This window comes from Diabrotica virgifera, chromosome 3 (assembly GCF_917563875.1).
Source record: "Diabrotica virgifera virgifera chromosome 3, PGI_DIABVI_V3a".
NCBI lineage: Eukaryota > Metazoa > Arthropoda > Insecta > Coleoptera > Chrysomelidae > Diabrotica > Diabrotica virgifera.
The window spans coordinates 86,636,345-86,660,080 of NC_065445.1; the positions used below are offsets into that span (position 1 = coordinate 86,636,345).

General features: G+C 32.4%; 2 protein-coding genes across 3 annotated transcripts in view; one reads left to right on the top strand and one right to left on the bottom strand.

The window, feature by feature from the left end:
• Window positions 1–2,265: 2,265 nt before the first annotated feature.
• On the bottom strand, window positions 2,266–14,625 carry LOC114330623 (protein Star). 2 transcript variants are annotated; one of them, XM_028280020.2, is made up of 5 exons: window positions 14,479–14,625; window positions 14,050–14,252; window positions 6,965–7,164; window positions 4,377–4,926; window positions 2,266–4,183 (listed from the first exon to the last, which is right to left on the bottom strand). In XM_028280020.2, exons 2-4 carry the CDS (start codon window positions 14,234–14,236, stop codon window positions 4,381–4,383), a joined length of 933 nt encoding a protein of 310 aa, XP_028135821.2. In that variant the 5' UTR covers window positions 14,237–14,252; window positions 14,479–14,625; the 3' UTR covers window positions 2,266–4,183; window positions 4,377–4,380. The 2 variants fall into 2 exon arrangements, with proteins under 2 accessions (XP_028135821.2, XP_050501223.1); XM_050645266.1 differs by having other exon boundaries at window positions 2,266–4,926.
• A 545-nt stretch (window positions 14,626–15,170) lies between these two features.
• Window positions 15,171–23,736, top strand: part of LOC114330624 (phosphoacetylglucosamine mutase) — a 109,476-nt gene continuing 100,910 nt past the window's right edge. The window contains exons 1-2 of the mRNA XM_028280021.2: window positions 15,171–15,408; window positions 15,473–15,543. Of these exons, the coding sequence (XP_028135822.1) occupies window positions 15,302–15,408; window positions 15,473–15,543 (178 nt within the window). The 5' untranslated portion in view covers window positions 15,171–15,301. The remainder of the gene's footprint in view (window positions 15,409–15,472; window positions 15,544–23,736) is intronic.

Below are 23,736 nucleotides of genomic sequence, written 5' to 3' on the forward strand. Positions count from 1 at the left end.
TTTAGTTAGTTCAGAGAGTGCGAAAAGTGTTCTAACTAGTTTCGACTCTCTCAGAGAGAATCAGATATGTGCTCTCTGAAGAGACTCTAAAAAGAGTCGAAACTAGTTGAATCTGAGATAACTGAGAGAAAATGAAATCATTTGAAAGCTCTTGTCTCATTCAGAATATTCCTAAAAATAAGAAAGAGTTAGTCTTTCACTGGGAGAAAATTTAAGATATAATATTGCCGCAAACACTGGCCTGAAACTAGCATTCAATAAAACTGAGTTAATACAAACATCAAGCATGCATCCTCTTATATGAAAATACAAGAAGAAAAAATCATAGTCAAAAAAGTTAAAAACTTTGGAGAGTTTATTACACCTGATAGTTCACAGAATGCTGACATTGAAAGATCTGTTCAGAATTAGAAGGTACATTCCATAATTATGTGCAAAGACCTGTACAAAATCAGACGCTCGTTTTTAAATTTAAACCTCTGTCATTAATAACTATTTTTAATAAGAATAAGCCACAATTTTACCAAAAAAATGATTTTATTAACGTTTCGAAGCCCACATCGGGTTTTGTTGTCAAAATATAAAATACCTACTACTAATAATTCAGTAGTATTTTGTATTTTGCCAACGAAACCCTATTTTTTATTATTTTTACTTCGTTGTCAAAATAATAAAATACTACTAATAATTCAGTAGTATTTTGTATTTTGACAACTAAACCCGATTTGGGCTTCGAAACGTTAATAAAATCATTTTTTTGGTAAAATTGTGGCTTATTCCCATTAAAAATAGTTGATTATAAAAATGCCACAATAGTATGGTATAACTAGACCCAAACCCAGACATCCAAAGTGAAAGTTATCCTCCAACACCAAATTGTTCTATATGGTCCACATAATGTTCAGAAAAAAGTCACACCATTTTGAGCGTCGGGTTTGGGGGGAGGGGAGAAATCGGTAAATTCGTAGTTTTTTAGGTTTTTCGTCAATATTTCTAAAACTATGCGGTTTAGCATAAATAACCTTCTATACAAAAATGTTCTACATTAAATTTGAAATAAAAAAGGTCCTATGCATAATCCTTCTAAAATGAACGGTTCAAAAGTTACGGAGGTAGTATAGTATAATTGGTCCAAAAAAAACCTAACCCAGATATCCAAAGTAAAAGTTTTCCTTCAACACCAAATTGTTCTATATGGTCCACATATTGTTCAGTAAAAAGTTACACCATTTTGAGCATCCGGTTTGGGGGGGGGGGAGATGGGGGAAAATTCGGTAAATTTTTTTTACGTTTTTTAAATCGGTTTTTTTACGTTTTTCGTCAATATTTCTAAAACTATGCTTTAGCAAAAACAATGTTCTATACAAAAATGTTCTACGTGAAATTGAAAGCAAAAAAGTCGTATACATAATTGTTATAAAATCAACCGTTCCAGAGTTACGGAGGGTAAAAAGTGGAGGTTTTCGATACTTTTTATTCTTTAAGCAATTTATAGAAATTTTCTTTGACAGGATTGTGTTTTGTAAATAAATTTTGCTATTTCAGTGGCCGATGATATGTTAGTGATAAGCCCTTGAAGAAACGTCAACCTCACCACCCAAAATCATCATCAATTGCCCAGATAATATAAAAAGTATCGAAAACCTCCACTTTTCACCCTCCGTAACTCTGGAACCGTTGATTTTATAACAATTATGTATAGGACCTTTTTTTGTTTTAAATTGTATGTAGAACATTTTTGTATAGACCATTGTTTACGATAAAGCATAGTTTTAGAAATATTGACGAAAAACGTAAAAAAACTACTAATTTACCGACTTCTCCCCATCTCCCCCCCCCCCAAACCGGACGCTCAAAATGGTGTAACTTTTTACTGAACAATATGTGGACCATATAGAGCAATTTGGTGTTGGAGGAAACCTTTAACTTTAGATGTCTGGCTTATGCCTTTTTTGGACCAATTATACTATACTACCTCCGTAACTTTGGAACCGTTCATTTTATAAGGATTATGCATAGGACCTTTTTTATTGAAAATTTAATGTAGAACATTTTTGTATAGAAGGTTGTTCATGCTAAACCGCATAGTTTTAGAAATATTGACGAAAAACCTAAAAAACTACGAATTTACCGATTTCTCCCCCCTCTCCGCCCCCCAAACCCATAGCTCAAAATGGTGTGACTTTTTTCTGAACATTATGTGGACCATATAGAACAATGTGGTGTTGGAGAATAACTTTCACTTTGGATGTCTGGGTTATGCCATTATTTGGATCAATTATATCATACTACAAGGAAATAGCTTCAGAACAACTCTGTCATTATAATACAGTGATCAGACCGTCAGCCCCATATGCATTCGAACGTTTAAATGTGGAAAGTATGAGAAAGAAAATTGGGAAAATTCAAAGAACATAAAGAATTCAATCGAAAATACAATTATGAGTTATATGGCCACTTGGAAGACATTTGTTACCGACGTGAGAAAACAGGGAATTATGGTAATTTAGAATGTATGAATCCTCCAAGACTCATCGCATTCACTTTTAATCTCAAGTTCATTATCTTATTCAAAATGGGCAAGCCAGGTTAAAAAAGACTTGCAATAAACGAAAATTTAATCTGGTGACCTCCAGGATCGTCAGGGTCTCAGAGATGAGGTGAAAACTAAAAGCTTTATCCCTCTCACTATTCCAGCTCCTCACCCAAGTGGCCACAAGAAAGGAAAGGAGATCCATTAAAATAAAAACCTACTGACAGAAGAGGAAAACTCAGTTATGAGAAAAGTGAAAAAATACCAAAAATACCCATACCAAAAAATTAGAGGCATTTGAACTGTGGATGTATCGCAAAATCTTGAGAATATCATGGACGGAGAGAGTCACAAACGTCCAGGTCTTGAGAAGAATGAATAAAGAAAAGGAAGTCGTATTTACGATTAAAAAACGAAAACTGCAATACTTGGGACACATTACAAGAGGCGAAAGATATGAACTGCTTCGAATAATTAGCAGGGGAAGATAGCAGGAAAAAGGTCCATAGGAAGAAGACGAAACTCCTGGCTAAAGAATCTACGGGAATGGTATAGCTGTAGCAACAACGAATTGTTTCAGTCAGCAGTTTCGAAAATACGTATAGCCCTGATGATCGCCAATCTTCGGAACGAAGATGGCACTTGAAGAAGAAGAAGGAACTGAGTTTAGTAAATAGGGTACAATTCTTACAATTCAACGGTGGAGATGTTAAAACGGGGAAAGAGATTTGAGCAAAATTCGAGAGGAACATATGTGCGAACATACTTCACTGAAACATAAAAAGTATGAATAGGTGCCCTTGTTCAGTTAGCCAAAAATATATTATTTTGATTTTAATAGTTATGAGAGGTAATAGTTGTCACGGATGACATTGGAAACATACTATACAGTGATGAGCGCGTTAATAACCGGCAAAATAGCACAAAAATTAACATTATATTGATTGTTTCCCATTAGCAACTGCCACTGTCACAGTGACAGTTTTAGTGGACATACTCCTCTGATAGGTGTAAAGGTGGGAAACAATCAATATAATGTAAATTTATATGTTAATATCGCTAAATTTACCGGCTCGACTAGTTTCATTTCTTTTTATCTCACAACTTAATACGTTTTCCATCTTTTGCGCTATTTTGCCGGTTATTAGCACGCTCATCACTGTATAATAAAATATAAGTTGTAAAATTAGTTATGTTAATACCGAATCAAAATGACAATAAGCTGCTCAAGAGTATGTAGAAAATACAATTTTATAAGATAAGCTTTTGAATGTATACCTTATGTCCATGAGTATTATTACAAAAAAAAAAACTAACAACTACAACTGAGACATAAGACATACTATCTCTCAGTTGTCAGATGATAGAAAACAAAAAGTGGTCAATTAAGAGATAAGTATCTTTCTGCAGGTAATATATTGCTCTTCTAAGATATATTTTTTTACTGAGCTATGATTGCTTTTTTTGCTGATGAGCATTACCGAGCTATGATTGCTTTCCTTTACTGACGAAGTAAAAGTTGAAAATCATATTTCTAAACAAATTGCAGATTGCAGACTCATTGGAAACTCTGGTCTCCAGACTCTGGACTCCAAACGAATCATTATAAATATTCCCTAGATTCGGGATCGAGGGCAACAATTGGTATACCTACATAACATAATAAGAAAATAATCACCATACATTTGGAAAATTTTAAGGTATATTATAGCTAAATTCAGCTTACTATAGCATATTATAGCTATTTAAAAAGTTTAGTACTTTTAACTTGTCTCTGTATGTTTAGTGTAAATGTGGGTATACCCATATAACCTATAAAAGAAATCATTTATAAAGAACATACCTTTTCAGTGAGTTAACATAAACACATAAGATTCATTAAAATTCTCCATAAATTTGTATTTCTTAAGTGCTAAAAATTTTTTAAGCGTATCTTTCTCGGTATCGTTATTTCTAACTTGAACGTTTATAACTTCGATGTTCGTTCTTTCGAAAGGCACTGTTTCCAGTACTTGTAATTCTGTACCACCTGTTTCTAATATCAAATAATCAATGTTAGTTACATTTGTCGCTAACAACAGAGAATACAGAGGGAAGCATTTAACCCTAGTGTTGAACCAGTCACTATCATCCATATCTAATAAACTGGATCGAATGCTGTTTACTTTGATTCCACCATTTTCTGGATGCAGTGAGACTTCCTTTGGATGTGGAGAAGGGCTAATGCAGCCGTGTATAGCTTGGGAATGTTTGCGATTGTGTCTACGAAGGCTAAAGTAATGACGGGGATCAGGTTGGATCAGTAGGCCTTGCCAGCCGAGATTTTCTTCAAGCCATTCAGTTTTTGATTTACCGTCACCATAAGCTCCTGCTTCAATGAAGAAACCTTTATGCTAAAATAATATTTTCCATTATTGTTTGCACATACAGGGTGTTTGGTAAAGAATGGGCCATAGCTTAACCTTAGATTCCAGAGGTTAAAATAGGTCGATTTAAGCTAACTTACCTTAGTACGAAAGTTAATAATAACCGAAATACAGGGTGTCAAAGTTAAACTTTTATTTTATTCATTTTTGAATATTTTCTCTGACAGGCATGGGATAACAACATGAAATTTGGTAAGTGGGGTTTTTTTGGGACGAGAAACGTAAATTGTCTACCAAAAATTATATATTACCCAGAGGGTGCCACATACGTCTTTCAGCGCTTTTTTAATATGTTCAATTTTTTTTATCCCCCACTCTACATAATTTTAAGATCAAAACTTTTATTCCCCTATTATTTTTACTTAAAAAAGGTATACTACATTCATCTCACTAAACTCAACTGTTTTTGAGATAAACGCATTTTAAATCTACGATGCAAAATTCAATTTTTTGCATTTCATTGTAGTTACTAAAAAGTACTTGACATATTCTTGTCATACTTGGTAGCAAGTGTAGGTACTGTATACCCTACTAATTTATGTTAAACGAATGTTTCTGGCTACTACCAGTGGCGTACGAAGGGGGAAAGTGAATGGTTGACCATTCCCAAATTCTACGCCACTGGCAGAATTGCTATTTTAGTACAATTTTTCGATTCTCCAATACTTTCTATGTAAATAATATACTCTTCATTCGTAACGATAAAGTCATTAGTATTCGAGATATTTGAAGTTAAAAACGAAGGGGCATAATATATTAATTAAAATAAATGTGTCGTTTCATTTTTAACTTCAGATATCTCGAAAACTAATGACTTTATTGTTACGATACAGTCCATTATTATTACATACAAAGTATTGGCGAATCTAAAAATTATGCTACAAAAGCACTTTGCCCTGTCGTACACTTCTGGTAGTAGCCAGAAACGATTATTAACATAATTTAGTAGGGTCTACAGCACCTACCCTTTCTGCCAAGTATGACACAGATATGTCAACTAGTTTTAAAACATTATTTTGTTTAATAATTTATTCTTCAAGATTTTAACAACTACTATTTTTGTACCCGGTGCTTTGATAAATTGACATATCGATGGGTTTTTGACAAAACATCGTAAGCGACAAAACGCACATTTTTCAGGAGACGACTTTTTCTTTTAGCAACTTTCTGACTACTATTGGGACCGTGCAAGTTCGGCAAAGCGACACCTATTTCTACGCTCTGCAACTTTATTCGCACTTTTAATTATATTGGCCAATTATATTAGTCCTGGTTACTGGATAATCGTCAAGGCCATAGTCCAAAAAAATAATAAGAAGAAAAAATAAGATTCAGGTTTTAAAACGTAAACAATTGTATGTAGTAAATAAACTTAGTTATTAAAATGCAGTACTGCAAGCAAAATACAATTAATTACCTTTATATAATAGTTGCATATCATATCAATATTGTGGAGCAACATATAATTTTTCTTCTTAAATGACAGTAGATATGAAATGTACGTCAATTTGCTCCGCTATTTCTCCGCTATTTGCGCACAATCGTTTCTCAATTCCCTTCCAAGTACTTGCACACCGCGAATAACTAAAATTTTTAAACTATGATATATTAGTAAATAATCTACTAATTTATCATAGTTTAAAAATTTAATTATATTAGCCAAAAAGTTGTTAGAAGAAAAGTCGTCTCCTGAAAAATGTGCGTTTTGTCGCTTACGATGTTTTGCAAAAATTTAATTTTGCTTCATAGATTTAAAACGCATTTATCTCAAAAACGGTTGAGTTAACAAGATGAATGTAGTATGCCTTTTTTTAAGTAAAAATACTTAGGGGTAAATTAGCGTAAATCAACCTATTTTAAGCTCAGGAATCTAAGGTTAAGCTATGGCCCATTTATTACCGAACACCCTGTATACCTGATATATTAATTTGTTGTATGTGATATAATTTTTATCAATTTGGTGTTAAACATAAATTTAGGAACACAACCTTATTATTGTTATTACCTTATTATTCAATAATTTAATAACATATGCTGTATCTTCTGATATTTCATCTTCAGACTTCAATGGCTTGTGATTTGGTTCAATAGCTGGTGTCAGATGAACTGCTCTGATATACATTATAAGTTGTGGATCATCTTGGGATACTCCCAGCAAGTCATAATCTTGACTCATGTTTACTCTGAACTGGTAATGTTTTATTGCTGCAAAATTTTTTTACTTTTGAAATTATTTATGTAAAATACAGGTTATGTCAATCTAGACCATTCCAGGTCACGTGACTTTGACAGCGTATCTGAGGTGCAAACATTGTATTTTCAGAGTACTTTTTGCTTTTTTCTTGTTGTATTATTAAAAAACTGTGGTTTTAACAGCAAAAATGTCAAATATTGGATATTACGACACTTTCACAGGGGATGTAAAAACCCAGTATAATAAAAAAAACAGTATTCTTAACTCACAACTCTCCTCCTCCTCATTCTTTTGACAGTGCATTTAAAATATCTCGATCTTTAAATGTGGCAAGAATTTTAAAAAACCCACTTTATCTCTTTTACCTATCCCAAAACACTTTAAAACTGACCAAAACGCTGACATTTTAATGATATTCTTAAATTAAATAGTGGTTTTCTGCATTAAATGTACTTTGTTTACTAATGCTGTTTGCCCCTCAGCGGCTGTCAAATAACGTCACCCTGGACAACTTTAAAACCCTAAAACACTTTAAAACTGGACAAAACGCTGGCATTTTAACGATATTCTTAAATTAAATAATGGTTTTCTGCATTAAATTTCTGCGGTCATTTAAGTCATTGTCACAGTCGAAGTGAGTTGATGTGTAAAAAGTGCTCCTCAAAATCCTGTCTTCTGTTGGTAAATACTTTAAAATAAATATTGATTTTTATATCAAAGGAAACTGTATGAAATTCTGTACAAGATCCATTGTTGAATTTTCCAAATTGTGTCTTCTGTGCATCAATTTGATGTAATTACTTCCTGCAGAATTTATAAACATATAACAAAAACTGTAAAACCTCATTAGCAGACAAAAACTCGATTTATTCAAGTTCCATAGGCCAGTAGTTGAATATAATTAAACAGTAACAATTATGGTCAGTAAATGTTCAACTTGTAAAAATTCTTTGGAGGATGAAGACAAAACCGCTACTTGCGATAGCTGTCATTTAACAATGCATGCCACCGATAATTGCACTGGTCTATGTGCATCAGAATTGAGAGCTGTAGTTATCCAGAAAAAGACTCTAGTATATTTTTGTCTTGAATGTCGATCGGCATTTAAGAAAATACCTGTTTTATTGCAACAGATTGACAAACTAAACATAGAAGTGAATACCATCAAAAATGATATTAAGCAGTTGAGGAAAGAAAAAGATAAGGAAACCAAGGAACTAAAAAATGAACTTGAAATATTAAAAAGCAATTTAAAAGGGAATAGTTCGTCGGATGAAAATACTCTTGCAGAAATTTATGAACGTCAACAACGCTCAAATAATTTGATGATCTTTAATATGCCTGAATCCAACAACGATATGGAAGCAGTAAAGTCAGTTTTTATGAAAATTACCAATGAGCCCATACCTATTCAAAAGGCTGTTAGAGTAGGAAAGAAGAATAAGTCTGGTAACAGAAGCCCTAAAGTTGTCTTACCCAGTAATTATGATGTCCAAACTATATTAAAAGGCCGTTCAGCATTAAAAGGTTCGCATGTATTCATAACTCCTGATCTAACTCCAAAACAGCAAGCTTATGAGAAAAATATGAAGACGCAACTACAAGACCGGACTTCCAAGGGCGAACAAAATTTAATAATTAAGTATATTCGTGGTGTACCTCAAATTGTTACAAAAAACTAAGTTTTAACCATCTTCATAAGTCTCCTTTTTCTATATTTTATCAAAATTGTCGTGGATTGCGCACTAAACTTCGTGTTATTAGAAACAATTCGCAGGGAGTTTGTTATGATATAATTATATTTACTGAAACTTGGTTAAATGACCAAATATTTGACTCAGAACTTGATCTTACTGATTATGTAATATATAGAAAGGACCGTTCTCACCTCACTAGTACTGCGAGCAGAGGGGGGGGGGGAGTTCTAATTGCAGTGCGCTCATCTATCCCTAGTAGACTGCTGGAATCTTTTCCAGGTATAGAACAAATATATGTGGCTGTTGGCAGTACTAATTGTCCGCTTATTGTGGGAGCGCTTTATTTTCCTCCTAAGTCTGCTTTAGAAAAATATATCTCTTTCAATAACAGCATCGATAATCTTTCAAATACATTTCCCACCTCTCATTTCTGTATTGCAGGGGACTTCAACCTACACTGTACTTGGTCTCATGATAATTTTTGTTCTACGGCAATTTCTGCTCCAGACATTCCTTTAATCGAAGAAGATGCTATAAATATTATGAATCATATATGTTCCTATCAAAATCTTTTCCAACGCAATAACATCTATAATAATGTAAACTCATTACTTGATCTAGTTTTGGTTCATGATGAAAATTGCATTGTCGCAGAAGCTGATGAGGGATTAGTTGACCCCGATAGTTTCCACCCTCCTTTATGCTTTAATTTAAACCGCGGAGATGTTTTAACTGATGAAATGAAAGCTGAAGGCTTTTTCTACGACTTTAAATCAGCAAATTTTCAAGGTATTTCTGATTACTTAGACACAATATACTGGGATGAAATTTTCAGAGACAAAAGTTTAGATGATATGGTCAATATACTTTATGATGTCTTATATGGCGCTATCGATGTTTATGTACCAATGAAAAAGTTTTATACCGGCAATTTTCCTAAATGGTATACCCGAGAGTTAAGAAACTGCATCATTGCTAAAAAGAAAGCTCATAAGAAATTTAAAGTGACCAGGTTACCTCAAGACTATAATGAATTTTCTAGATTGAGGTCATTTGAGTTTTTAATTTATTTATAAATGACATAAATAAAAGCTTCAATTTTGCTCAATTTCTTCTATTTGCTGATGACCTTAAATTATTTCACATAATTACCTCTGATTTGGATCACTACAATTTGCAATCAGATCTTAATGGTCTTGTGGAATGGTGCTCACTTAATGGTATGGACTTAAATGCAAACAAATGCCATGCTATAACTTTTACTCGACTAAGACACTTTGAGAATAATTCTTACTTTATACGGGACACTAGGTTACAATTAGTTGACTCAGTTATAGATCTGGGTGTTATTCTTGATACTAACTTAAATTTCAACCTACACATTAATAGCATGGTTTCTAAGTCATTAAAGATGCTTGGCTTTGTTAAAAGATGCAGCTATGACTTTACGACTGGTCGTTCTTTAAAATTTCTTTATTGTTCTTAGGTTAGACCACATTTAGATTATGCATCATGTGTTTGGTCACCTCAATATAACTGTCATATTAATAAAATCGAACAAGTTCAGCGTAAATTCTTACGTTATTATGCTTATAAGATGCATCTCACTGGTCAAAGTTATGAGTCTTTACTGCAAATTATTCGACTTGACTCATTACAGAGTCGTCGTCAACATAAAGATCTTTGCTTCTTATATAACTTAATTCATGGTCATAAATTCTGTATCCCACTTTTAAATAAAATTGGTCTACATGTACCTTCAAGAACCACCCGTTCTGTGACCACCTTCCACGAGGTCATTAACCGCACAAATTATAGTTCAAGTTCCTATCTCTCTAAAACTCTTAAATTAGCAAACACATTATCTCCGCAAATTGATTTCTTTGTGAACGACTTTACTGCGTTTTCCACACAATTATATTTATACTTAACTTAATGTTCTAATTTCAAGACTGATTTGTCAACTATTGTCTTTGTTCTAGGATAAGTTGTATTTGTCAATTTCAAAATGTTCTAGCTCTCAATTGTTGAATGAGAGCAAGTAAGTTTATTCTTTATTATTGTTTGTTATATATTTACCAATTTTGTATCTACTAGATCTTATTTTTCTAATTTGTGTGACATTTTAATTGTAAAAAATTTTAATTGTATCATGTACTAATGGACTTCGGTCCGTAAATGAATAATAAATAAATAAATAAATAAATGTACTTTGTTTACTAATGCTGTTTGCTCCTCAGCGGCTGTCAAATGACATCACCCGAATGGTCTATTGAACTAAACACTTTTCCTATAACCCTATAACAATGTGTTAAATAACAAAATGTTGAGAAAATGTGATTTCTGTGGCTGTTTGCATCAATAAAGTGGGCTGCACAAAAAATATCTGAGTCTTTTATGAAAAAAACACTATTTCTCTATTCAATAGGTATGAATTATTTTTGATATTGACCTTTTTTGAGCCGTGATTCAGGCTTGTTTCGTTTTAAACATTTTGTTTTAAACAACTGTTTTAAACATGTTAATAAATTTCTCAAAACTATTCTGATCTGATATCTGATCAGTCACGTCATCACCGATGCAATTAAGCTCTTTAAAAGTTGAAACCAACTCAGCAGCTTTGACATTGCCTAGCCGATTACGTAGTTTGGAATGGTAAAGCGTTCTTTAAATTTAAAGGAGAGTCTGTCCCATGTTGGCTGACGATGCATTGGTTGTATGGAGCTGTTAAGCAAGTTCCAATCCTGTAGTAATTATATTTTTCATAGAACGCCGCCATGTCTATAATATTACATACATTTTTAGAAAACATAATATATGGTTTAAAGGGTACACACTTTGCCTGGTAATTAATAATAATTGGCAATGCTCTGGATGATAATTTATTGTCCGAAAATTTCTGTTTCTTAATGGTTAAAGCCATTTTCATACACTCCTTGAAGCTCCTTCCTATCACATACAAAAATTAATCATTTGCATGTTTTAAAAAAACATTAAACACCACAAAATAACTTACAGTAGGCGTTATTGCAATAGTCAACTTGCAATGCCAATTTATAAATAGTAAATAGTCTGGGTCCCCCAGGCAATAGCTCCTAATTGCAATTGGGTTTCTTATCGATTATGTATAATAAAGAAAAGTTAAAATTAAAGTTATTAATATTATGTTTAAGAAAATATCATTTAAACAATGATTTATTTGTTTAAAACATAAAATTTAAAATAAAAAACGCATGTTTAAAACAAAAAAAAAATGTTTAAAATAAAAAAACATGTGTTTTAAACATGTTTTATTTGTTTAAAAACTGAAATTTAAAAACAAAATAAAACATGTTTAAACAAGAAAAAAACGTTTAAAACAAAAAAAACATGTGTTTTGTATAGAATTAAAAAAACATGTTTTTTTGCAACCCTGCCGTGATTCATGGCATAATAATAATATAAAATAGTGTGATCTTCATTATGTAAATGAAACAAAATACATATTCAGTAACTGCCACACTAGTAGACAAACTGGTACATTAAGCTAATACAGTCCTGGACCCTTCACTTGTTGTACTGTTTACTTTTATGATGAAAAATAAACAGATTGATCCTACATAGAAAAAGTCTCTTGATGTAAAAGTTATTAAGTTGGAGAATATTCGAGATGTCAGGGAGTAACCTAGAAATGTCTATAGTCTGTTTTTAAACCAAGAGGAGTAATTCAAATTTTCCGCGCCGTAAAGCTTGTTTGTAATTGGTCCAACCTCAGGCAAGTTTACTCCACTGTTATCAAATTTTTACACTAATGACATTTATAAAATTTTGACACTTCTGTCATTTTACAGGTTAATTAAGTTATATCAGCGATTTTTTGAATTTTCTACATTGTTCCTTTATTTTTTAAATTTTTAATCTGTGTTTATATAGTTGTTTTTAGAACTCTTTAGAGATATATTAGTAGGTAGGTATAATATAATATTTATGGATTACTGTTAAGGCCGATATGATCAACCAAAAAAGATGTATTTGGTGATATTTCTAGTGACTTTCTTGGGTGTGAATCTGTCTTTTTAGTTTACTCCTCTTGGTTTAACACCTTCAGTGCCACGCTAGCTCACAAAATTTTCATTCTGGACCAAAATGTTTTTTTGGGTGAATGGGTTCAAATACTTATGTACTACAATAACATTTTTCATATGAATTTCTAGTTACATACAACCTATCTTTTCATGTCTAAGGCCAAACCCAGTTATACCAGGAAATTGGCTCAGACCAAAACATTATTCTCTACAATGACATATAAAAACTTAAAAAAGTGTGTCCTTTTAGGAGACACAACAGATTGAACACAATGAGCCATGTGTATCTTTTTCGGTACACAGTGTTGAGGATAGTGTGTATCTAAAAGGATACACTGGCGCTGAGGGTGTTAAAAATAAAGCTTAGTGCCATCTAAAACGTCAGAAAATGTATATAAACATAGAGAGTTGACAGTTTATAGAACAGTTTTATTTAAAGTTTATAGTTGTTACTGTGTTAAAGTTGTTACATGACACATAACATGACAGATATGAAAGTCATATGTGACAACCGCCCGCATTAGCCAAGAAGCCTTGCAATTAGGCAGGTACCTGTGTGCTACTAGCATGGCACTTACTGTATAGTTCTATAGCATGATGGTATAAATGTGATATTTGGATCTGTCTCTATAAAGAGCAAATTCACTAAATTATAATAAATTAAAAATTAGTTTTATATTTTTTCCTAATTTTTCGCAACATAATAATTTCCCATAATTCTTTTATAAAATTATAAGGAAGATCCTAAACAAGATGGATTGATCAAATTACTGGAATATCCAAAAGGTCTATGATTGAGTTAAAAGAAATGACCAGAGACAGGCAATACATAACATCACAATGACCATTACACTCCCCTCAGGTCAGGACTGACGAGAGATAGGCCAGGTTCTTATTAGAGCACATTTTTAAAAATTTCTGAAAATTTTTTTATTTATATTATTTGACTTATGGTGCATCTATATTTAGTGTAACTATTGTCAAAATCTTAAAATAAATGAATTTTAAATTAAGACGGCTCATTCCAAATACTCAAGGTAACTTGATGTTAAAAATAACAATTGAATAGAAGTCTTACAGACTAAAAATTTAACTATAGTACAGGAAGTATCCTTTTGTTATTTAATTTATTTACCAGTATTATCCATATAAACGATCAGCACTGTCATGACTGTGGTAAAAGCCATAAAGAAAGCTGCAAGGGGCAATAACTTCCTAGTAACACTGGTTTCGGATTCCATATTATTCACTTTTGCTGCAGTTAATATGTCAGACAAGTTATTGTCTGCTGAAGGATTCTGGCATTGGTTGGAGATAGTCATTGTTAGGATTCTGCTTCTACAATAAAACAAATAAATGGACAACAATGAGACGATCACAATGTGCCTAATCTATGTAGTACTACAATAGGTACACTTAATAATAGCTCTTAAAAACATTATTTTTGGTGCAAGAACGCTATCATAATAAACTATGTACTTGTGTTAATATATGAATAACAAGCAGGTGCACATTATATTTTAATACAAAATAAAAAAAAATTATGAACTAAATAGCAACTTACCACTAGCTAAAACGAATTCTATATAAAGGGGCAACAATATAACAACTAACTATTAAATTAAACGAATTAATAACAAACAAAATTACTGTTTTGTTATGCACATAAAGAAATAAATGTATTAATTACAAATATGGTTGAATAGCCAAGTACTTCTTCTTCTTGTTAAAAATCTGTCATTGTCATTTCATATATATTAGAAGAAGAACATACATATTTGCTTTGAATATACAGCTACGTTATTCTATAAATATAAAAGATAAATATAGTAATATAGTTAATGAAGCAGCAGCTTCTAAAAAAATTGATATGAACTTGATAAAGTCGACCTTTACTACATTTTCTCAAATTTGAGACTACACAAAACTAAAATTCACCAAACTTTGTGACTATTTACCTTTTATAGTAAAGGGACCTCAAATGTGACATATTGGATAGAGATGAGAATTTAAAAAATATGATCACTATTTTATAGCATAGGATTTTATTTTAATAAATAATTCCAATAAAAAACATAAACGAGTAAACGGAATTTAATTGTCCGCAGTCCGTATACTAATTTTATCTTTAAACTATTTAATTTTTGGTTCATTACAACGTGGTTTAAATACTTTTGGTCGTTCCAAAATAGCGGTTGTTCCAGATATTGAACTCTACTTTCAGTTCTAATCCATCTGACAGTGACAGCATAGTGACAGTTCGGTTCTATTACTCATCTAACTCCATAGGTGGTGGGGACCGTACAATTTTGATTTAAGATAATTTTAAATTAATTATTTATATTTTGTGTGATAAAGTACTACATATTTTCTCCCAGTTATTCAACATGTCAAACAATAATAGTTACAGGACTGTGTATGCATTCGCCAGAGAAATGTATCCTAAGAAAAAGGACTCTTTTTTGCAATATGGGACAGCAGGTTTTAGAACAAAGTAAGTGGTTAAATTGAATAATTATGAAAGAAAACAGTCAATAAATGTCTTTATTACATCGTAGGGCTACGGAACTGCACCATGTGATGTACAGAATGGGTTTACTTGCTGTGCTCAGGGCAAGGTACAAAAAAGGTAAGATTAGAATGTTACTTCCACAATAAAAATAAAAATGTCAGTTGAAAGTGAAAGTCCTCATTTGAATATAGTATGAATGGTTTTAATTAATGCTCTAAGTGAAATATGTTAACTATAAAACAATCTATTCAAAAATTTATTGTTACCACATTATTTCCTCAAAAAATTTCTATTTTTAACCCTTAAATCATCAAGTAAACATTTAAAATAATTTTTTCCACATGTACCTCTGTTCCTATTCTAATTATTTGTTTTATTTCCGTAAATTTGATTTATGTAAATATTTTCGGTTGTTGATAAAGGAAAAATACTAATTTTGGTCCTAATCTTTTACATTACTAATTTATGTTCTAATCTGTACTTACAGATTTAGATAACATTTTAAGTTTATCTACTATTGTCTTAAATCCTGTATGCTAGACACATTAAGATTTGAATGTATGAAGACAAGGAAATGATAAGATCAACTTTACATAAAAGGAAATGTACAAGAATGGTTGGAATTTCAATGCCTTTTAATTATGTATGCAGAAAATTATATTTATAGATCAACAATAACAAGCAACAGAGAATAAATCATACATAAATTGTCATTGTACTTTGTCTGATTTTGATCTAGGTATATACTTAACAAATAATAAACAATGGCAGAAGACTGAAAAATAGACATTAATCCAAGCAAAGGGGATGAAATAGTTGAATGTATAAAAAGGAATTAACAATGATGTGTGATGTGTTAAGAAACTTCTCCTTTAAGAGTTATCTCCCAATCAGAGGTTGAATATCATCATCACTTCACTCTATATACCACTGCCCTGAAGAGTTCTATTGACCTGAATTTTATACCAGTCTCTTAAATTTTTCAACCATTACACTGTCCTTCCTATACTCCTTCCCCCTCGTACCCTGTATTATCAATCTTAACATTTTATCTTGTTATCTCCTCATTACCAGTCCCAGATATTATAACTTTCCCATTTTTATTGTGTTTATTCTGTGTGTCATCTGCTTATCTTATGTTGTTAGTAATTAGGTAATTATTATTTCTTCACTTTTAGATATAAATATAATGCTTTTTCAAAAATCGATTTACTATATACATTGAATAGTAGTGGGACAGAATATATCCCTGCCTAACTCCTCTCCTGATTTCAATTTCTGAACTGGGTTTATCTATTACAATTTGTGCTCTTTGATTCCAGTATAGGTTTGTTATTATTCTCAAGTCCCTTTTGTCTATATTTTTTGTCTTTAGAATTGTGACCAATTTTTCACATCTTACTTTGTCAAATGCTTTTTCGGAATCAATGTAACAAACATGCACATCCTTATTCATATTCATGTATCATTGAACTATCATATTAAAAGCAAATATTGCCTCTCTGGCAGTACCGGAGCTAGGGTATAAGGCACACGCCTGCCAAAGAAGCATAGGCATCCTTGGGTTTCTTTTAAATTAGTATTTTGTATTGCACCGGCAGAAAAAAGCTCATTTTGGTGCCCCCCAAACGAGGGCGCCCGCCTGCAGTGCATCCCTTGCAGGCCAGTTATCGCCGGCCCTGCTCTCTGGTATTATTATATCTCTCTCCATTTCTGAACCCAAACTGACTATCACCTATTCCTTCTTCCAGTCTTTTGAGCACATGTCCTATTAATGATGCTGTTCTGTATTAACTGCAGTCTTTAGCTTTTGAATTTTTAGGAATAGTGCAAAAGGTGGAGAGTAACTATTGTTTCTGTATATGTCCTGTTTTGAATATTGTGTTCAATAAGCCTACTTTAGGCAATTCCACAAGCCAAAAGCGTTAAATACCTTGGAATGCACCTGGACAAAACTTTGACATGGAAAACCCATATATGGAAAAAGCACCAACAGTTAAACTAAAAATTTCGCAAACATTATTGGATCCTGGGCAGAACATCGAAGTTGTCTATACGTAACAAACTGTTGGTATACAATACCATACTCAAACCGGTCTGGACCTAAGGGATCCAGCTATGGGGTACAGCAGCAAAATCCAACATGTCCATAATGGAAAGATTACAATCTAAAGAAGCTCTATAACAGACTCCCCATGGTTCGTGTCAAACTAAGACATTTATTGTGATCTAGAAATACCTACGATCAGTGAAGTGATAGTTCAGTGTGGTGTTCGGTCCATAAAATGCCTAGAAAGCCATCCAAATGCCCTAGCAATAAACTTACTTGATAATAGTCAACAAACTCACAGACTACAATGTAAAAATCCACTGGACCTGATTTATAAATAAGTTTTCTAACTCACCGTAATTGTGTTTATATTTTAGATATATGTATTGTTTGTAAATGTGAAATGTATGTTTATATGTAACATATTTAGTCACAAAAAACTAATTGTCAACAACAGACACAAAACATCTGCTCCTAAAATTTCTTCGAATTTCATAGTTTAAAGTGAGTCTTTTATTTTGAAAATAATATCATTTTGTGGACAAAGTTGTGAGTTATACAGTGGCTGTATCCGTTTTTGTCCTATTTTTGAGGTATTTGTGTAATTTGCAATATACTGCTAAAAATAAAATACTAAAAATTTTAATTCTACAAAAAACTAGTTCTGATAAGGTAATTTGAAGATAGGCCAGTTAATGAGTTTGGCTTGTATATGTATTTAAGGTTGATATGAACCCTCAATTAATTTGTTTCTGATCCTAGAGATGGCTCTACTGTAGCATGCCATTGTGGTAACATTTTCAACTTAATTGTAGATTTCTACATGATGACTCAGTAATATGTAGAAACCTGAACACTTTTTTATTGTTACACCCATCGGCTCAATTGGCTATGATGCCAAATTGTTTAAACAGTAATTTTATCAACGCCTAATAACAATGTTAATAGCAAGAAACATTTAGTCCATGTTGTGAGGCCGCTCCCGTCTGAAAGAAAATTATGTTTCGGTTTCTTTGCGGAAGGAAATCTGAGGGCGAAATTTTTGGCCAGAAATTGGAAAGAAAGGTATCTTGTCATTTTTCTCAAAAGTTGATAGTTTTCGAGTTAGGGGCGATTTAAAATCTGAAAAATGCGAAAATACGCATTTTCGAAGCTTAAAAGCTCATTTATCTTAATATATCGCACATCCCATTCAATACCGATACAACTGCGGTTTTCTTCTTCTACAAAATAGATATTTTAAGACAAGTAATTGAATATTAGAATATTAGTAATTCAATAGCACACGAATGGATATCTTTTTTGAAAAACAAGCAATATTTAACCATTATAAATATTTGTAAGATATGGCGGTATTGCATTATATTTTTAAATAACTCATCAACCATAACTGCTACGATTATACAGATTAACAATGAAAAACCAGACAAAGTTATAAATGGTAGTTTACTAGATAAATTTATCTAATAATTATAATTATTGTATATTATAAATCACAACAAAGTGAAATTAACTCAACAAATTGAAATAAAATGATTGATGTACATTTGCAATAAGATTTTTTTTTGCATAATTCCAGTAAATGCTCTTTTGTTTTCTCTCCTACAGTAGGAGGCTTTTCGTAGGCTGGTTTTGAGTTATATTGCTCTAAAATATTATTATTATCAGAAAAATGACGAGTAGAAAGGTCAATAGTTTTATAGGTTGTATAGTCAAAGTTAACTTTGTAAAAAAATTTTGTAGGAAAACACTTTTCTACTTTAAGAATTTCTATATTATTCCATATTACTTTCTCGTTATCCGAATTTTTGGTGAATTTTTGCCCAAAAATTTTTGAAAGGTACTTGGAGTCAAAAAGTCTTCAGCGTCCATTTCATTCCCTTTATAGGGCCTACCGTTTTTCTTTTTGCAGCACTTATTAGAGGTGGCCACTGACATGAATTGAGTTAAACTGTGTTTTTGCTTTCTCGATTACTGCATGCATCGAATCACCCTCATTTTGGGTATGACAAACAGTAAAAAATTTGTGAGTAATGTTATTTATTTCAGCATGCGTAACTGCATATAAGTACATAAGTACCACCAAAACCGCCTTATTCTTATTCTTGCCAACGCAGTTGTCGGAATAAAAAATAATATCTTTTCCTGCAGGTAAAGTAGATAGATAGCTAGAGAGGCATGTTGCAATTTAATTTGCTCCTCGCATAGCAATGGCCTCGTGCCAAAAACAGCAGGAACTGTTTGCGATGCTACTTCGAAAATCGTAAAATTAAAGCAATTGAGACAGGACTTATGAAAAAATGTAGAAATATCTCCGCAATGTGTAGGTAATACTGCTTGCAAATCGAAGCAAGCTACTATGAGTTTATTATTTTTTATGTAGGATTTGTAATATTTTTTGCTTTTTCTTCTCGGCTTCTTTCTTTACTACGAATGTGACGTGTGTATTGTTCTTGGCCTTTTTATTTTTCTTCTTGATTGCATTGTTTATACACCTCATAAGTTGCGCAATGATCTTTCGTCGGTTTAAAAAAAGAAATATTACATTCTGTGTTAAAAAATGTTTCATATGTACATCTTTTGACAGATGGCAACTGCTTTTCTTCTCGTTACTCTTTGTAGTATCTATACATCTAAGCTAAGGTTAATGATCCATCAAGGAATTCTCTACGAGTTTGAGCTCTTAAATAGTGAGACTCTACGCGCTCAAAGCTATTTATGTGTTTTCTTACGGTTTCCTTAAGTTTCTCGTTTATAGTTGTGCGTTTTGATGATTTCCTCTATTATCTTTCTGAACGATGTTATACTCTTTTGACTTAGCCCAACTTGTTCGAATAAATCGATCTCCAATATTAAGGGTATTAATAAAAATATTTTGCATGCTCTTCTCCTTAATTTGTTTATAGTTAAATAAAAACATAAATTGTTTGTCCTATTACTTCCTTCTACAACTCTCCCATACTTCGGAATATTGTGCAAACGTTTCTGTAAAATACCCCTAGCACTCGCAACATGTGGCGGTATTACATTAAAACATATTATATTCTACGTGCAATATCCATACACGATACAGTTAAGGCGCTACAAACTACGTTTTTGAAGTTACGTCACTAATGTTCTCAGCAAGCGACGTGTATTCTCGCAATCTTCAGATTTTAAATCCCTTGTAACTCGAAAACTGTTAACTTCTCAGAAAATGAGAAGATATCTTTTTTGTTTAGAAGAAGCCAAAAAACCTAAAGAGTTACAGTGCAAAATAGGAGATTGTTGAAATAGACCCTGCTGCATTGGCATTAAAATCGGATCGACGCGCATAATTAACAATTAAAAAACAACGGTCTAAATTGAAGTTAGACCCGATTACTACTCAGAATTTCAAAAATGAATGTTTAAACTTCACTTTAAGGACTTGCCAACCTTAAATACAATAATTTAAATATGAGTTTTTACGCCTCGAAAATGTCTATCTTCGCATTTTTCATATTTTAGTTCACCTCTAACTCGAAAATTATCAACTTTTGAAAAAAATGACAAGATATTTTTCTTGCTTAGAATGACCAAAAAAACAAGAAAAAATATTTTCCTGGACAAAAAATGGTAATCTTGTGAATTTGTTTAGAAACATTTTTTTTAACAATTTTTGCCCAAAAATTTCGCTGGCACTCTTCTGATTTATTTAAAGGGGACATTTTTGAATAGGAATCCGCAAAGAAACCAAATCAGAATTTTTTTAGACGGGAGCGGCCTCACAACATAGACTAATTACATATTATGTTTCTCCGTAACTAAATATTCCAGTTAGTAAGGAATTCATCTTATCTCACACTGACACTGAAAGATGGTAATAAAATTTTACGACCTCTTCCATTCACTGTCGACAAATCATCTAAAAGTGTATTACATTGCACAAATTTTGTTTATACACATAAACCTTTTAACACGTTGACGGACAGTGCGAATGCCTCAAATGTATAATCAAGTGTTGTGATACTATATGAATTTTGCAAAGTAGAATAGGGAAATTGCTATATTTGTTTTAGCGCTTATAGATTATGGAAACAATATGTTTTTTGTAAACATGTGGACGACGGCCATGGATGTATCATATTTTATATGCATCTGTAGATGTAATAACAGGATTTTGATTTTAAATTCCGCAAAATATGTTTAAGCAAGGCGAAAACCTCGCGTTTCTTGAGAAAAATATTCCCATGAGATCTTTTTGCGTAATCAGTTTCATGAGATACCTCAGAATAAGACAAAAAAGGTTATAATAAAGATATTAAAAATGACTTAACAGAAAAGATACTGAAAACTATTTCACTAACACCAAAACTAGTTCGTCTCTGTCTTGCTAAGAGAACCGTCGATTTATTGCATTTCGATTTAATGTCCATGATTCAGTTCCATAGTAAAGCACACTGTGTACATAACATTTAATTAGCCTTTTTTGAGGGCCAATATCAGATCTTTGCTGCATAAAATCTTTTTCATTTTCACGAAGTTGGCACGTGCTTTTTCAATTCTCTCTCTTATTTCTGCAGTCTAATCATTATTTTCTGTGATTATCGTTCCCAAGTAAGTATATTTTTTTACTCTCTCAGACTGCTGGCCGCCTACCGTTAATATTTCATTTATATTGTTGTTCTTGCTATTTTTCATAAATTTTGGTTTTTTGAGGTTAAGGGAGAGTCCGTATTCTCCATTACATATATCTTAATATTTTGTTCATTATTCTTTCTAAGTCTTCCAAGTTGTCTGATATTATGACTGTATCGTCGGTATACCTAATGTTATTAATTAAATTTCCATTTACTTTTATGCCGACTGTCTCGTTTACCAAAGCTTCTTGTGTGATTTCTTCAGAATAAGAACTAAACAATAACGGCGACAGTATGTAACCTTGCCTGGCCCCTCTCCTTTTCTCCATTTGTTCTGACACTTCTCCAAATTACACATTTGATCGTTGGCTGTAGTATAAATGGTATAGTTTATTACTAAAGTTATTATTATGGTATGGTTTATTACTAACGAGGAAGTTATAAATGCCTTAAATCAAATGAAAAATGGAAAATATAGAGACGACGGAATAACAAAAGAGATGATTAGAGATGGAGGTCAAACTACCTTGGAAGCAGTTAAAATCCTAATGAAGAAGTGCCTCTTTGATATTGCTATTCCAACCACTTGGCAAAATGCGCAGCTACTTCTACTACAAAATAAAGGAGGCAAACACAAACTCGAAAATTACAGACCAATAAGTCTGTTACCACATCCGTACAAACTGCTTACCACAATAATGACCAACAGACTATCAGATAAATTCGATAGTTACCAGCCTGTTGAACAAGCGGGATATCGCAAAGGTTATAGTACCGTAGAACACCTACTCCTACAGACAATAAGGACATTTCTCGAAAAGTGTAACGAATACAATAACCCTCTTCATTCAGCATTTGTTGATTACAATAGGGCATTCGATTCCATAGAACTCTGGGCCGTATTAGACGGAATGAATAACGCAAGGATTGATTCCAGATATAGAATATAGAATTATTTACTATTGAATTAGAAGATGCCTTATGTCTTAGAAGAAAAAGTTAAATTGTCACTTAAATTTTTAAGTCATCTAAGATTTGCCGATGACATAGTGCTCATAAGCAACAATACAGAAGAACTAATCTACATACTAAAGATGCTTAAACAGGAATCTGAGAAGAAAAGCGGTTTAAAAATAAATTTAAATAAAACAAAAGTGATGACAAATCAAAATGTCAGAATCGACTTAGATGGAAGTCAGATCGAAAGTGTCGAAGAGTCACACGATCAAGCTAGGCAAACAGAATCAAACGGCAGAGATAACTAGAAGAATCCGAATTACTTGGGCAGCAGTTGCAAGACTCAGTGATGTGTTGAAAAACAAAAAGATACCAATAAACCTAGAAAAAAGGGTATTCAACAGTTGTATTCTACCAGTTATGACTGATGGAGTGGATACCGTGACACTTACAGGGTTATCAGCCAATAGATTAAGAACACAGAGGGCCATCGAACGAGCTATGTTAGGAGTATCTCTGAGAGAACATATTTGAAATGGGACGTACGAAACAGGACGAAGGTGGAATATGTAACTGGAAGAATTGCGCAAATGAAATGGAACTGGATAGGACACGTGGCACGGCAAAACAACGAAAGGTGGACGAGAACATTGTACATTGGAGACCACGCGAGCATAGTAGTAGCAGAGGAAGACCACAAAA

Coding starts and splice junctions, on each gene's coding strand:
- LOC114330623 (XM_028280020.2), bottom strand. CDS start 14,236: ATGACTATCTCCAACCAATGCCAGAATCCTTCAGCAGACAATAACTTG. Junction 7,165..14,049: donor CGTTTATATGGATAATACTG/GTAAATAAATTA, acceptor AAAATTTTGCAG/CAATAAAACATTACCAGTTC. Junction 4,927..6,964: donor TTAAATTATTGAATAATAAG/GTAATAACAATA, acceptor ATATTATTTTAG/CATAAAGGTTTCTTCATTGA.